The 14193-nt window shown below is 41.6% G+C and overlaps 2 protein-coding genes across 2 annotated transcripts; one reads left to right on the plus strand and one right to left on the minus strand.

Moving 5' to 3' along the window:
* Positions 1 to 180: 180 nt before the first annotated feature.
* On the minus strand, positions 181 to 8807 carry pex3 (peroxisomal biogenesis factor 3). The gene is made up of 12 exons (XM_069656329.1): positions 8650 to 8807; positions 7854 to 7985; positions 7622 to 7703; positions 7400 to 7443; positions 7108 to 7229; positions 5977 to 6043; positions 5832 to 5886; positions 5479 to 5617; positions 5228 to 5298; positions 5022 to 5144; positions 4666 to 4762; positions 181 to 3403 (listed from the first exon to the last, which is right to left on the minus strand). The coding sequence occupies exons 1-12, from the start codon at positions 8720 to 8722 to the stop codon at positions 3320 to 3322; spliced, it is 1089 nt and encodes a 362-aa protein (XP_069512430.1). The 5' UTR covers positions 8723 to 8807; the 3' UTR covers positions 181 to 3319.
* Positions 8808 to 9481: 674 nt separating this feature from the next.
* Positions 9482 to 11779, plus strand: adat2 (adenosine deaminase tRNA specific 2). The gene is made up of 6 exons (XM_069657374.1): positions 9482 to 9755; positions 10211 to 10315; positions 10415 to 10565; positions 10665 to 10771; positions 11033 to 11105; positions 11395 to 11779. Exons 1-6 carry the CDS (start codon positions 9660 to 9662, stop codon positions 11421 to 11423), a joined length of 561 nt encoding a protein of 186 aa, XP_069513475.1. The 5' UTR covers positions 9482 to 9659; the 3' UTR covers positions 11424 to 11779.
* Positions 11780 to 14193: the final 2414 nt, after the last annotated feature.

Here is a 14193-nt window from a genome sequence, read left to right on the forward strand (position 1 = left end):
TCTCTGGTGTGTTATGAGTCAGAGCTTTAATCAGCATGGTGGATTATTTTCCATGCTGTATTTTCCTCTCCTGATGTTCTCTGCTGCCCTCTGTGGACACACTATCGCACCACTACAGGTTGAAGCCACCATGCAAACTGAAATAATGTGTAATTTAAAGACAAAATGAAACACAAAACGTATAAGAAATCACATTTTAGGTTTATTATATCTTCAATAAATTGCTACAAACGTACATTTCAGCTGTCATTCAGGATGTTGTGCTTCAAAGAGCAAACATCTTTGATTATATACAGAGGTTTACATTCCCACCTGTGTGTTTTATAATGCAGGGAAGTTAGCTCGTTATCCTCCTGAGAAGAACTTCAATCTGACAGGTTGAGTAGGTGCACACCTGCTCTGACAAAACTTCCACTCACAGAAAGACAGAAAGAGGTTCTCGTTCTCTCTCCACAAGATAGTTTCAGGTGAGTCTAACCAGCAACCACAGCTGGGAAAACACTTTCTCTGTAACTTTTTCCTGGTTCGTGACATCCACAGCTAGGCTTCACTTTATCAGTCGACATCTGTGGCCAATCAGAGGATTTCTTTCAAGACACATAAACCATACCGGATAGAGCACTGGCTGAAGGAAACTTGTAGAAATAATTGTTAGATAAATGAGCTGTCAGTTACAGTGAAAGAAAAAGCTACTTTCCATTACCTCCAAAAAAACCCCCAAAGCTTATTTAGTGTTTGATCAGGAGCAAAGTACTGCTCGGATGCTGTCACAGTTACTCGGATCATAGCCGTAATCAAAGTCACTGACTCTCTTGATTCAGAGTGAATGAAGGTCCAGAATTCACAAGTAAAAACCGAGCACTGACTGACACTAGGCCACCTGTAGCTCGTCTCATTAACTCAGACCTTTCTCATAAATCCATGTCGCTGCTCTGTCAGTGTTTTATCTGTGTAATCAGGTTTGTTACTTTGCTCCAGATGTGCTGAACAAACCTCGTGTACACAGGTAAGACTCATCAAGACGTGTTTAGGGTTGGAAAGTCTGTGAAGGTTCTCAGTCATCCAGGTCATGGTAACTCTAAGCTTAACCCAAAAGGCAACTGGACTCGGTTGAAGTTCTTGAAGTAGTTTTACCACTCATCCGAAAGGCTTATTCACTTGTAAAATATCGGATGAGAGGTGAAACGTCTTCAAGAACTTCAACCGAGTCCATTTGCCTTTTGGGTTAAGCTTGGAATTAAAGTGTGGAAACTATGCAGCAGCACTGACAACAATTGACCCTTCGCTAAGTCCCGCCCCCCTACGCCTGTCAAGCTTTCGCACCGGCATGTAAATAGTATGGCGTTTTCAACTATAACAGTGATAGAAGTCGACAGAAAGGAAGACAACAGGCATTTGAAAGCAACATCCAGATTCATCTAGTTTGTCAGCGGAGTGTTGAGAATGAAGAGGGCGTAAAAATGGAGGCAACAGCTCACCGGTCCCAATGCAAGCGTCTTGACAATTTATGTTAAGGATCATATACAGGAACAACAATGTTCTTGCACAGCAGGGTAAGTCAATATATTGTTTTATTTTAAGCTAATGTTTAGTTATGACTCCCTCTAACCTTCATTATCTTGATCCAAACACAATGATCCAAAAAAATTAATATTCAACTGTCTTTGTTTGCTAACATGCTAAACTAGCCAAGTTAGTTAGCGTCTTAACATGGAGCATAAACAAAGTAGTTTTTGTTGATCTTCGATGGATTGAGCTGCGATCGCGGTCTTCCACAATTTATAATCCATGTCCGACATCCCTCCTCTCGAGTTGTTGGCTAAGAAAATATGACACCCCCTCTAAACTTTGAGGTTATCCGCTGACTTGCAGATTCGATATGCACACCGTTAGGCATCTGAGGGCTTGACAGGCCTACAGTGCCTAGTTACGGTTGCTAATGTAGGATTGGACAGTGGACGTTTATGGGAGGGGCTTGGCGAAGGGTCAGTTGGGCAAATCATGAACTTATTTCCTGGCTGTTTGGATAACAGGTCTTGTAATTTCAACTTTTCAATAAGCCACAGAACTTTACTGAAACGATGAGCATCCAACGGAAAGAAACGGTAGACTTGCACTGCTCTAGAAATCTAAAAAACAATGTTAGCGGCCGTTTGTGAGGAAAATATGGTTATGGCGCTCACTCCTTGGACATTATTGTATCCAGTAAAATCTAAATATACATCATCACAGCTATTTTAGGATGTGATACCAGTATTTTAATCGGGCAGAACTACAGAAAGCTATTTTTATTTAATGTTATTTCATCTAAAAAGAGGAGAAAACATTTTTGGAATGATGTCCTTCATGTGTAAACAAATGATGGCAGCACAGAGAGATTCTCCCAACAGCTGGAGAGCAGAGACACCTTCTGAGCCAAAGAGGAACTACATCTCAAAACATCAGAAGGTTTTTGGACACCAGGAGTAAATGCTCTAGATTCAGTCTATTGATTTAAAATCAGAACTGTTCACTGGGGACTTTTTGACGTATTGCCGTTTGATTTTTGCAAAAAGCAACTTACAACTCTGACTGCTGCGTGTTTGCTAAGAATAGTGTTTTAGTAAAAATAACATTTTGACAACTCTAATAAGTTTGACACATTTTAATCAGTTCCCTTATTTATTATTCTTTGATTATCATGTCTTTTGTAGTGACACCCTATTTACCCACCAGCTGCGGATGGTTTTAACTCCATGACAAGAAAACAGTCAGATCTAAAAACACCAGATATTAGCTTTAAAAAGGGAGAAAACAAATCACCTACATATTTGCGTAACCAACCCTACAAACCTGAAGAAGACAGAGAGAAAAACTAACAGAGTGTAAAGCTTCCTCCCAAGGTGCAGAGCAAGAACAAACAGAAAAAGAACACTCACCACCGCTGATGGAAAGAAGAAAGTACTCCTAAAATCTGTCATGAACAAACTTTCTGACAGCTTCTCTGTGTTTCCTGCTTGTTTCCGACCTCTCAGGGCAAATGAAACCTCATTCCCAGGTTAAATAAGACTCCAGTTCCCACGATGCAGTGGTCCCGGGGTAGATGCCGTTGCATGCCTCTTCTTTGTGCAGCAGTTTAGTAATCCATAACGGCGCCGTTCACAGCGGGGACGCGGGCTTCGTAGTGGAGATTAATTCCGTGAATCTTCATCGTCACAGAGCGAGAAGTCTGCAGGGTCCCGAGGAGAAAAGTGCCTCATGGAAAGGAAGGAGGGAGTAACAGTCCAGGTGCTTGCATCATTTCATCCCTCTCTCCTTCTTCTCCTCATGCTCGCTTGAGTTATTTCTGCAGGTCCTGTGGCGCGCTGAAGGTCTCGTAGACGTTGGCTGCGAACTCCTTCACCTGGTCGTTCATCAGCAGGTCCTGAGAGGGGTAGACAGGAAGTCAGAGGTGCTTATAGAACAGTAACAGACTATTTATATTTACTCTGTCTGGTTTGACATTTTTCACATTCTCCTATTTGTAAACAAAAAAAAGGGTTGACCCAGATCCTGTCATCGCAACATTTGCGGTTGTTCCTAGCAACAGCAGGATACCCACACATCAATCAGATCTAATGGCATTCTCAACATTGCAAGCCCGCCGGCTTATAAATCACCCACTCCTCCATCTCACTCACGCTGGGTTTGTGAAGTTATGTTGGTTCTTAAACTAGAACAAAATCAGATCCAGGGCTCCTTGAAAACTTCCTCGTTTTAAACAATTATGACAACAAATCTGATGCCAACACTTTAGATTAGAAGGTCCCTGCATCTCTACCCGAACGATGCAGTTGGAACAATGCTACATCAGGCCTAACGTCTGCAGCATTAAACGAATGAATAAAACATCTTCAACTCACTAAATCATTTCCTTAATAAAAACAGTCAGTTAACTAAATATTTGATGCCCGCTTTACTACTGTTTGTTCCTTCTTTCATAAACATGAAAGGAGCAACTCGCCCTTGGAAAAATCTGTTATAGCTGGTGTTCTCTGTAATCGATAGAAGCAACAATGTGCAGAAAGTTGTAAAAACAGCTCATCGTTTTGCCCATTCTACATTCCTACAACACCCAACATGCATTGCGCCCCTCCCTCTGAAAGGAACGGCCGAGCGAGAGACGCTGGAGTGAAATACTTCTGTTTTCTCTGCAGGCAACGGCTCAGAGCGGGACAGAATCTGAAATAAGACGAGAATATACCGGTGGATCATCTAAAAACTCTTCAGGTCTGCAGTCTGCATTTCAAACCTGACGATTCTGAACGACACAATGACATCGGAGGCAGCGTCCTGGATTGAGGAAGTGTAGTTTAGCGAGCTCCCTGGCAGACTACGTAAAACGCGTCAACGGGTGGAGGTAACAAATTGCTCGTATAATCTGATCGGAGAGCTGCACCTGTTGATCATCCTGGACACGTTTTATTAACGCTTGGCAAACAAAGAAAAAGCAAACAGAGTCCGGACTTTGCACCCAAACACAACGAACAGTGCAGCCTGCCCTGCTGCTTTGTTTACCTGTTAGATATTTGATGCCTGACTGACCAGAGAACTAATGATGACTTCACATGACTTTAAAATCTGGATGGTCAAGTATTTAAACGCATACTTAAAGTACAGCCTCTAATTGTGTTTGTCTGGCTTCACCTGAACAAAGTGGCTGGGCGTCTCGCTGCAGATGGTGTTGATCTGACCGTTGATGATGGGGATGATCTTCGCCAGCGGCAGACTGACTGCAGACAGACTGGACACACACACGCACACACACGCACAACAAGGAGACAGTTAGAGACAGAGTGTTGACTCTGAGCTTTGTGCCTTGGCTTAAATGATTATTTCACATTTAAAAACCATAAAAAGTCTGCAAATTAAAGAAAATAATTCTTCATAATCAGGCTGGAAACAATAAGTTACTTGTTTTCTTATGACGTAGCAAATAAATAGTAATGAAAGTTGTGTTCAGGAGGTAGTTTTGCTGATGAATATGTGGTAAAGCTGCTGACCTATCAGGTGCAGACTCGGGAGCGGAGTCACCGGGAGGCGGGCGGAAGAACTCGGCAAGGTTGTCGAGAAGACGATGGAAACCTCGGTTCAAACAGGCGCTGAGGACGGTGGTGAAGTCTGGGCTGGAGTCACAAATACACATGTCAAAAACCACACACACAAAAGTCCTCGTGTCCAATTAAACACACACAGGTGTGGCGTTTACCTGTCCAACATGTCTCTTGTCTCATTCAGCAGTCGGATGGTCCCAGCGTCGCTTTCTGTCAGCCCACAGGCCTGCAGAGGAGAAAGGACGATAATTGATATGTGCTCAGATTTGTTTTGTCTGTACGCAGCGTGTGTGTGTGTGTGTGTGTGTGTGTGTGTGTGTGTGTGTGTGTGTGTGTGTGTGTGTGTGTGTGTGTGTGTGTATGTGTGTGTGTGTGTATGTGTGTGTATGTGTGTGTATGCAGTCACCTGATCAGCAAGCGCGTTCTCGTCGTCAGCCAGCATGTACCAGGACAGCGGCCGCTCTGATCCGGCCTCCACCTCGGCCCTGATCCAGCTCAGCTGCTGCTCCAGCTCCAGCAGAGACAGACTCTGCTTCAGAGACATACTGCACACAAACACACAGTCACTTAACAGCTTCTCTTAAATCTTTAAGTAAGTCTTAGCGAAGAATGTTGAAATATAAGTCTTAATAATGTGAAGTTTTTCTCTGTTTTATCTTAATGTACGCTGAATATTTAGATTTTTCTGTCACCTGGTTGTGATTTAAAATATCTCTCAGGGCTCTGGGAGGTTTGTCATTATAAGTTACACAAACTCACCTTCCTAGTGAGTTCTGTACTGCTCTCTTGACGACCGTCATTAACTCTGTCAGACCTGAAAGAGACAAAGGGAGCAGCAGGAGACAAAGAGGGTTAAACAGTGTTGTGCTCTTATGAGATCTTATTGGCTGTGTGTCCATCCTACCGTCTCCCAGTAGGTGTTGGATGCTGGACAGGTACTGCTGCTGGACGTCCGGGGGAGCCAGAGGAGTCTGCGAGGAAAAAACACAAATAATAAACACACAATAAATCTACAACATCTGACCTCGCTGCGTCCGCTCTCTTTATTCCCTTTTCTAAAATCACAGCACCCCAGAAATCTCAACAAAGGCTCCTGTAACTTCTTTTTTTAAGTTGTGCTCCAATTTAAACAAAAAAAACATTTGGAAAGATGAGTTTTCATTTCTCTCTCAAACCACAATGACACTGCAGCGAATCTTCCTTTCCTTTCCTTTAAAGCAACATAAGGTAGCTGTTTTACCTTCAAATAACAGCTTAAATATATTATTATCATTTGTTTTAATGCACTCCTTTTGTGGTTCAATCACTTCCCGTGTTTGGCACCTGGGTGTGGTTTCACCTTTATCTAAGCTTACCAGTTTGGTGGCGGGATCTCAGACAAAGAGGGTGAGTTAGACTCACCGCTGACCGTCACGCCACGTTTGGTTTTTTGTATAAGAATTCAGTCTTTAGTTTAATAAACAGTTCAACTGGACATTTGGATTGTTTTCTTTGTGTACGGATGCGTCACAGCCAAAAGCCCACTTAGCCTCTTAGCAGCACTTCCAAAGTTAGTCGCTACATTCAGTTTGACCGTTCAATGACTTGTAGAAAGGAGAATGGAGCCTCTTTCATTCTCACTCCACACCCAAGATGCATTTCCTGAACTATGTAACTGTGTTTAAGCAGGTACAACCTCCCACAGGAAGTGTGTAACAAAGTCTGACCTTTTGATTCTCCGATCAAATCAAGCAGCCTGTCTTTACTGATCTCTTTAACACAGTTCTTTACCACTTTGTGTATTTAGCTGTAATGATGTTTATAAAGAGAAAATCAATTCAAAACATAATTAAAAAGCCGTCATTTTCAAATGTTAAGTGTTGCAACAAAACACTTCTGTTAAAAATGCCGGCACCGCATATAAAGTGTGTTACTTCTAGACTTGTGATTTTTGAGAGAAGCCTCAGTCAGCTATCCTTTCTTTTAATGACATTACCTGCGCTCTTACAGGTCGTACAACTGAGAGAAAGAAGCTTCTTCAGATCCGTTTCCTCACCATTGTGCTCTTGCCCACAGAGTTGTCCAGGTACAGGTATCCGCCGATGATGTTCAGCTGGACTCTCAGGAGAACTACCAGCATGCAGGTGCTGTACACCCCCACGATGGTGCGGGTAAAACCTGAACAAGACAACAAGATACACGCTTGTGATCAAATACTGGATCTCGATTCTTAAGTGAAAAAGTTGGTAATTCTTCTGTTTTTTTGCGGCAGAATTATTTTCTGGGATTATCTACAACTTAATATTACAACTGTTCTATTGAATAGTGTTATGAAGAAAAGAACGTACTGAGGATCTTTAAATCTTCCCAGATTTCAAGCTTGTTGGCTGGTCTGTGAAAGAAGCATCAACATCATCATCAAGGCTGTGGGTCCCTTTAAACTTTACCACACACTCATTACATACAGTGTAGTACAACAAAAACACCTAAAAGTTTAGACAAACTAAACAAGATAAATGTGTGAATTGTTCGATCTGTTGAATCTAACAGTGAAAGAAGTTTCCACTCACTTGGTCTTGAGTAGTGCAGTGAGGCTTTCTGAGTTCAGTTGATTGATGATGGCTTCTTTCAGAGGAGGTAGCATGGACAGCACTGCAGCACACATACAGAACAAACAGTCAAATAAAATATTGGTGTTGAGCAAAGATGGACTTTTTGTTGTTTATTTCCAGTGCTGAAGCGTTAAATAGACGCTTAAGTGGCAAAGATTATTTCTAAAGGATGACGATTCATTGTCATCACCGGTCATGTTGCAGGTCCTCTGGTTGCTTTCAAAGTGGAACTGTCGTCTGGCCTGAGCGATGTACTCCGTCGCCTCCTTCTCCTGGATCTCCCTGATCTTCTTCTGGGCATATTTACCCAGGATATACACTCCTAAGGAAGGGAAATGAGAAGTTAATTTTGCATTAAATCTATGCTTTGATTAAAATGATTCGCAATTTCAGACCACAATGATTGGCAAACCTGAAGTTTTTATAAAGACACTTATTTGTCAGCAGTTTTGTTAAATTCCAAGTTGAGTCATCATGTTACATCCTCAACTTACATTGAACCAGTTTAACGACAAGTGAACATAAGGCCTGTTCTCATGCATGGAACGCCACGCCAAACTTCATTCAGTTTTCTGCCAATTTAAAGATGTCTTGGTTATCGCAAAGCCTCAAATAAAACATAAATAAATACCTTTATTCAGTCGTTTAAATCTATTTTACAACCAACACACTACGCAGAGTTCATTTCAGTTCAATTTTACTTTTGTCATCTGCTCTTGTCCCTGTTATTATTTCTACTTTAGTGAAGGCAAAACCTGGTTATCTGATAACCTTTATGTTGGAAATAACATTAGGCTGCTGGATGCCGAAGTAAATATATATGCGACTCGATTCTGTAAAGGTCTTAAAATTGTTTTTTAAAATGAGTTTAATGCATCAGTTTTATCGTTAAGTAAGAAAATCTGACATATTCGGAATTTTCAGTGCTGTCAGGCGTGTTGCTAAAGTTACTAGCTAGCTCAGAAGCTAACAGGAACATCAGTTACCTCCAACTACAGCTCCGGTAAAAATAAATTTCCTTTTGTGCCGTTTAATAAAATTCCAGGCAGATGAAAACATCCTCGGAAAGTGAGAGGTTCAGAAATCAAAATTCAAAAAACTCTAAACTCCGTGCTGACTATTTTACGGACATGTTATCTGTAGACTTTCGGCTAGCTAGCAACTTCTTGCTATCATGCTAACTGTCAAAAGTGCCAAAGTCTTTGAGTCAAGGCAGGAAGGGTTAATAATATAGCTTCCGGTTGTTGATTTCAAAATAAAACGTTAACCGATATCTAGACGAAAAAGACAATGATTGCATTAAATCCAACGGAAATTATACGCTGCTAACAATATATCTATGATTATCTAATATCAGTGAAAAATACTGAGTATTATCTTGTCTTCAAATAAAAAGAGAGATTTATTACATCACAAAAAAAGTGCAAACGAAAGTAGGGGATGTTAAAATTAAACATTTTACATTTTAAATCTCTTACCTGATGGGAGCACAAAAACATTCTCTGGCTCAGGAGCCAAACGTGCTGAGAGTGACAAAGGCACTGATAGAAGGCTCCTTAAATGTGTCAAGTAAATTATTTAGGTAATTAAGTATGTTCTGATATATGTCACCAAGAAACCTAATCCAAAAATAGCTCCAGGTCTATCAAACCCGATTTAAAGGTACATTTCCCATTGTGGAGTTAAGAAGACGTAAAGAATTAAGCTTTTATTTTATACCCCATATCCCGTAGTTTCCGGTTAATATCTAGTTGACTGTTGTGAACTTGATTGATTGCAAACAGGAGCGTAAGCGTGGAGATGAGATGTGCGGAGCCATCAGGGAGATCGATTGCTCATGTCTAGATCTGGTCCGTCCAGTATTATCTTCCCCTACCGGCGGAGGAGCATGGCATATGGAGTACAAGGGACGAATATGATATTAAACAAGTTATACTAAGTTATAAACGCGTGTTACTCACGTATAGTATGACTTTTCATATGTAAAGTTGTTGCCATGGGTACAGAGGAGGGCGGTAAGGATGGTTCGGCGGAGAGTTTCTATCCGAGTGAGGTGGAAGTAGAAAGATGGATGTCCAGCGCGTTTGACATGGTGAGTGATAAATGAAAATGATTGTAATCGATAATTTCACATTTAGGTAAAGAAAAGTGAACTAATTACTTTCCCCTGTCTGTTTAGTTTCTATATAATTTTGGTGATTATTAAAACAGACGTTATAAAGTATCAATTCAATGCGAGACAGAGATGTCTTGACACTTTGAGCTAATTTCACTGGAGTATGTTTAAGCTATTATTTTTGTCATGATATTGAAGCACCAGGTTTATTGTTATTTCCCCTGTGCATCTCAACCGTTTCCAGTTTTTGTATCCTTTTTTCAGAGGATAAATTGACATTACAATACCACAGGAAAGGGATGAATATTTTCAGTTTCAAGCTTTTTAGACTTAATTATCAAGCAATTAATGTAAAAGTAATATACAGATTAATCCATCTTTTACATCATTGCTGGACTGTGCATATGTTTCTCTGTGTTTAACTGCTGCAGGCTAAAGATGCTCTCGAGAACGGAGAGGTCCCGGTTGGATGTCTGATGGTCTACAATGATGAAGTCGTGGGGAAGGGGAGGAATGAAGTCAACGAGACCAAAAATGTAGGAAGTATGACAGAATGTAAAAAGCCTTCATTTTCAAAGGGGGTTTGGCATTAACATATATTTCTCTATTTCTCTTTGTGTGTGTTTTTGTGTTAGGCCACTCGCCACGCGGAGATGGTGGCCCTGGATCAGCTGCTTGACTGGTGTCGACGTAGCAACCTGGATGTGAGCAGCGTGTGTGAGAGAACGGCGCTGTACGTCACCGTGGAGCCGTGCATCATGTGTGCTGCAGCGCTGCGCCTCCTCAGTATCCTCCCCTAAACCCCGTGTGTGTGTGTGTGTGTGTGTGTGTGTGTGTGTGTACTTTATATATGCGTGTATGTGTTGTTCCTTCATTAGCCGTCAGACATCCCTGTGGTCGTGTACGGCTGCAGGAACGAGCGGTTTGGAGGCTGCGGTTCAGTGCTGGACGTCTCCTCTGCAGACTTACCTCAGACTGGGACCTCTTTCAAGGTCTGACGTCTTTTTATGTTTGTTTTAGTTCTATTTTTTATTTCTCTTGTCTTTGGAAAGTGCTTCACTGTGCTTGTGTGTTGCTTTTTGTGTGTGTTTTTAATTCTTCTGGGAGTGTTCCTATCGGAGGTGAGGCCGTGTTAGCTGCAGATTAAAGCTCATGGCTCTGAAAGGAGTCACATATAGGTGCCAAACTTGAATGTTTACGTACTTTAGGCCTTATAATGTGTATGTCTGTTCATGCTGTGTTGGTGTGTTCAGTGTGTTTCAGGCCACAGAGCAGAAGAAGCTGTTGAGATGCTGAAGACTTTCTACAAACAGGAGAATCCAAACGGTGATCAGAAACTTCTTCTTCTCTGCTTCTTTCTTTGGTGTTCATCTGTTTTTTGTCCCCTCTTCCTTTTTCTCTTCTTTCATTTAATAAATCTTGTTCTTTATTTATATTTTTTCCTTCTCTTCTCTTCATGTTCTCACTTAATCACACCTCTTTTATCTGCACGTTTCCTCTTTGGCTTAAGCAACCTTTCCTTTCTTTCTTTCCCTTTTTTGTCTCTTTTTCCACTTCTCTTCTTCTCCTCTTCTTCTCCTCTCTCTAACAGTTGCATCCTTTCTGTCTGTTTCAGCCCCCAAACCCAAAACCAGGAAGGACTGAGCTTTCCAGAACAACTCATCTGTAGATTAACTTTTTTAAATGCTCGTATTGACACGTTTTTTATTTGTTTTTATTTAATAAATGACAACATGTATAGTGTTTTTTTGTGTTTCATTCAGACTTCTTGGAACATTAGTTGTTTCTCAGTCAGTCTGCCAGCAGAGGGCGCACTAGACCAGCTAACTTTATATGAAGGAAATGCCTTGTAGCCTCAAATATATCATATTTTTATGATCTAAAGCTCTGCGTCATAAACTCTTTATGTAAGTGTAAAATGTTTCTACTCACAGACAAGCGTGTGAAAGTGCAACTTAAACCAGAATATATGACACGGAAGAACAAAAGAAAGTGTAAAACTCAATTGAAATAAATGTGTATTTTCTGCTTGTCGGCCATATTGTTTGTTCTGAAACTGTAAAACCACCACACCACTTCCTGTTTCATATTCCTACAAACGCTGCACACAGAAACTGTGAGGAAGCGTGAGTGTGTGTGTGTGTCTAGCACCGCTTCTCAACGAGACCGACTTTAACTGCTCACACACACACACACACACAGTGACACAATTCAGTGTTTGTGTCGCCTCATTCATCGTCGTCTCGAGAGACAAACGCATCGACACACACACACTGTGTCATGTCAGTGTGTGTGTGTGTGTGTGTGTGAGCAGTATCTGCATCTGGGGAGACTTCAAAAAACTGTGAGTGTTGAATAGTTGTGCAGAGTGTGTGCGTCTGTGGGTACGTGTGTGATCGGTGTGTGTGTGTGTGTGTGTGTTTCAGGTGTCCTGCTGTTCTTCCTCTCAGACGAAACAAAGGAGAGATTTTTAAACTCTTTCTCACTCTTGTTTTCACTCATCACCACTTCCTTCCTCCCCCACTTCCTTCCTGTTTGTTTATTTCCTTCCTGTTTTTTCTTCTTTATTTACTTGATTTTTCTTTAACCACTTCCTCCCCTTCTTCCTTCCTTCCTGCTTCTGCCCTTTTTTCACCCCTTTTATCTGATTTCTTTCAGACTTGTTTCCATCTTTCTACAGTTTCTCTTCCTCTTTACCCCTTTTACACATTTCTTTTGTATTTCTTTCATGACTCTTTCATTTCCTTCTCTTCTCTCTCCTTCATTTCTTTATCACCTTTTTCATCCTCCTTATTTCCTCCAATTTGTTCGATGTGTTTACGTCCTTCCCCGCTTTCCTTCTTCCTTTTGTCCATCTCTCTTATATTTCCTCTTTCCTATGTATATCCTTCCTTTAAATCTTTCCTCTGTCCTTCCTTCTTGGCATTTTCCCTCCTTATTCCCTCCCTCTCCCTGTCCTCCCTTCCTTCTCTCCTCCCTTTCCCAATCATTTGTTACACCCTTCTTTTACTTGTTTTCACACTTTGTTTGTCTGTCATCCCCTTGTTGGCTCATCTTATGCTTCCCTTTTTACCCGCTTTCTTTCCCCTCTCCTACCTTCCTTCTTCCTATACGACACCCCTCATTGGCTCCTTCTTTTCCTCCCCTTTTTTTGCTTCCCTCCCTGTATCCCTCCTTCTTTCCGTTCTGTAATGGTTCATCATCTCAGTCTCTTCCTGTAACCCCGTTTCTACTTCCTCCTTCACCTTCCTCTCTTTATACAAACGTGGGAAATCTGCACATCCACCAGCCCCCCTTAAAAAACACATCACAGCTTTTCACGCGACAATTTCCCATAAATGTACTCTTGTTTTTAATGTAGTTTTTCCTTATTTCCTTTGGACGTTTAAATCAGATATAAAACAGATAAAATGTGTTTTTGTTCAGCGACTCAAACACGTGCGGGTCCGACTCCTCTCTGCTCGTTAGCATGTAAATCTATGCTAATGAATGCAGAGCAGAATATTCCAGAATGTTTTAATGTGTCACCTCAGAGTGGAGGAGTTGACGTGTTGCTGAAGAGACGACACACACACACACACACACACACACACACACACACACACACACACACACACACACACACACGGAGCAGTGCAGAGCTAGCTGTGAAGCGCTAATGAACAGAGTGTTGTGTCAAACTCTCCTCTCCAAACTGACAGTACGAGGAGCCACACACACACACACACACACACACACACACACACACACACACACACACACACACACACACACACACACACACACACACACACACACACACACGAGAAGGAGAAGCAGTGTAACATGAGATGTCACATTGTGTAAAGGTGAAAGAGGAAACACAGGAGTTTATATTTTATTATTTCATCATGAAACGACCTGATAAAAGGAGGAGGGGAGTGTTGCTTGAGAAGGAAGGTTGTGTTGACAGGAAGTGGCTGCTGTGTGTTCGCGCGTGTGGTTTCTGGTAACCTTCACCGTCTGCAGAAACAAAAAGAAACTGAAATGTTCTCAGAGTTGCACCACTCTTCTGCTCGGCCCTAGATGAGGAATAAAACCATCAGTGGCGCCTCAGTCATTTTTTAGGTTTCTTTAAAGCAGTAAGAAGGTTAATTTTGTGTGCATTTTGGCGCCCCCTGTGGACACAAGCGGCACTCCCGATGTCGTAAAGATCTCGATCTGGTTATATCTTCTGCTTTTGTTTTCAGGAGGAATGAAAGAAAAACGCAACTGCTTTTTAAAACTTTCTTTTTGAAGGTGTTTTCAGAATGAGGTGGTGAGTCTGTTTGTATCAGAGTTAATACAATACTTAACTCTTACAATACTTCAACAGCTTATCCTGTTCAGGGTCGCGGGGGGCTGGAGCCTATCCCAGCTGTCGTTTGGCGAGAGG

The sequence above is a fragment of the Semicossyphus pulcher genome, unplaced genomic scaffold (assembly GCF_022749685.1).
Source record: "Semicossyphus pulcher isolate SPU_LCO1_2020_fin unplaced genomic scaffold, fSemPul1.0.p SCAF_11, whole genome shotgun sequence".
In the NCBI taxonomy this organism is placed as follows: domain Eukaryota; kingdom Metazoa; phylum Chordata; class Actinopteri; order Labriformes; family Labridae; genus Semicossyphus; species Semicossyphus pulcher.

Coding starts and splice junctions, on each gene's coding strand:
- adat2 (XM_069657374.1), top strand. CDS start 9,660: ATGGGTACAGAGGAGGGCGGTAAGGATGGTTCGGCGGAGAGTTTCTAT. Junction 9,756..10,210: donor TGTCCAGCGCGTTTGACATG/GTGAGTGATAAA, acceptor TAACTGCTGCAG/GCTAAAGATGCTCTCGAGAA. Junction 10,316..10,414: donor AAGTCAACGAGACCAAAAAT/GTAGGAAGTATG, acceptor TTTTTGTGTTAG/GCCACTCGCCACGCGGAGAT.
- pex3 (XM_069656329.1), bottom strand. CDS start 8,722: ATGTTTTCATCTGCCTGGAATTTTATTAAACGGCACAAAAGGAAATTT. Junction 7,444..7,621: donor ACTGCACTACTCAAGACCAA/GTGAGTGGAAAC, acceptor CTTCTTTCACAG/ACCAGCCAACAAGCTTGAAA. Junction 3,404..4,665: donor CGCCCAGCCACTTTGTTCAG/GTGAAGCCAGAC, acceptor TACCCCTCTCAG/GACCTGCTGATGAACGACCA.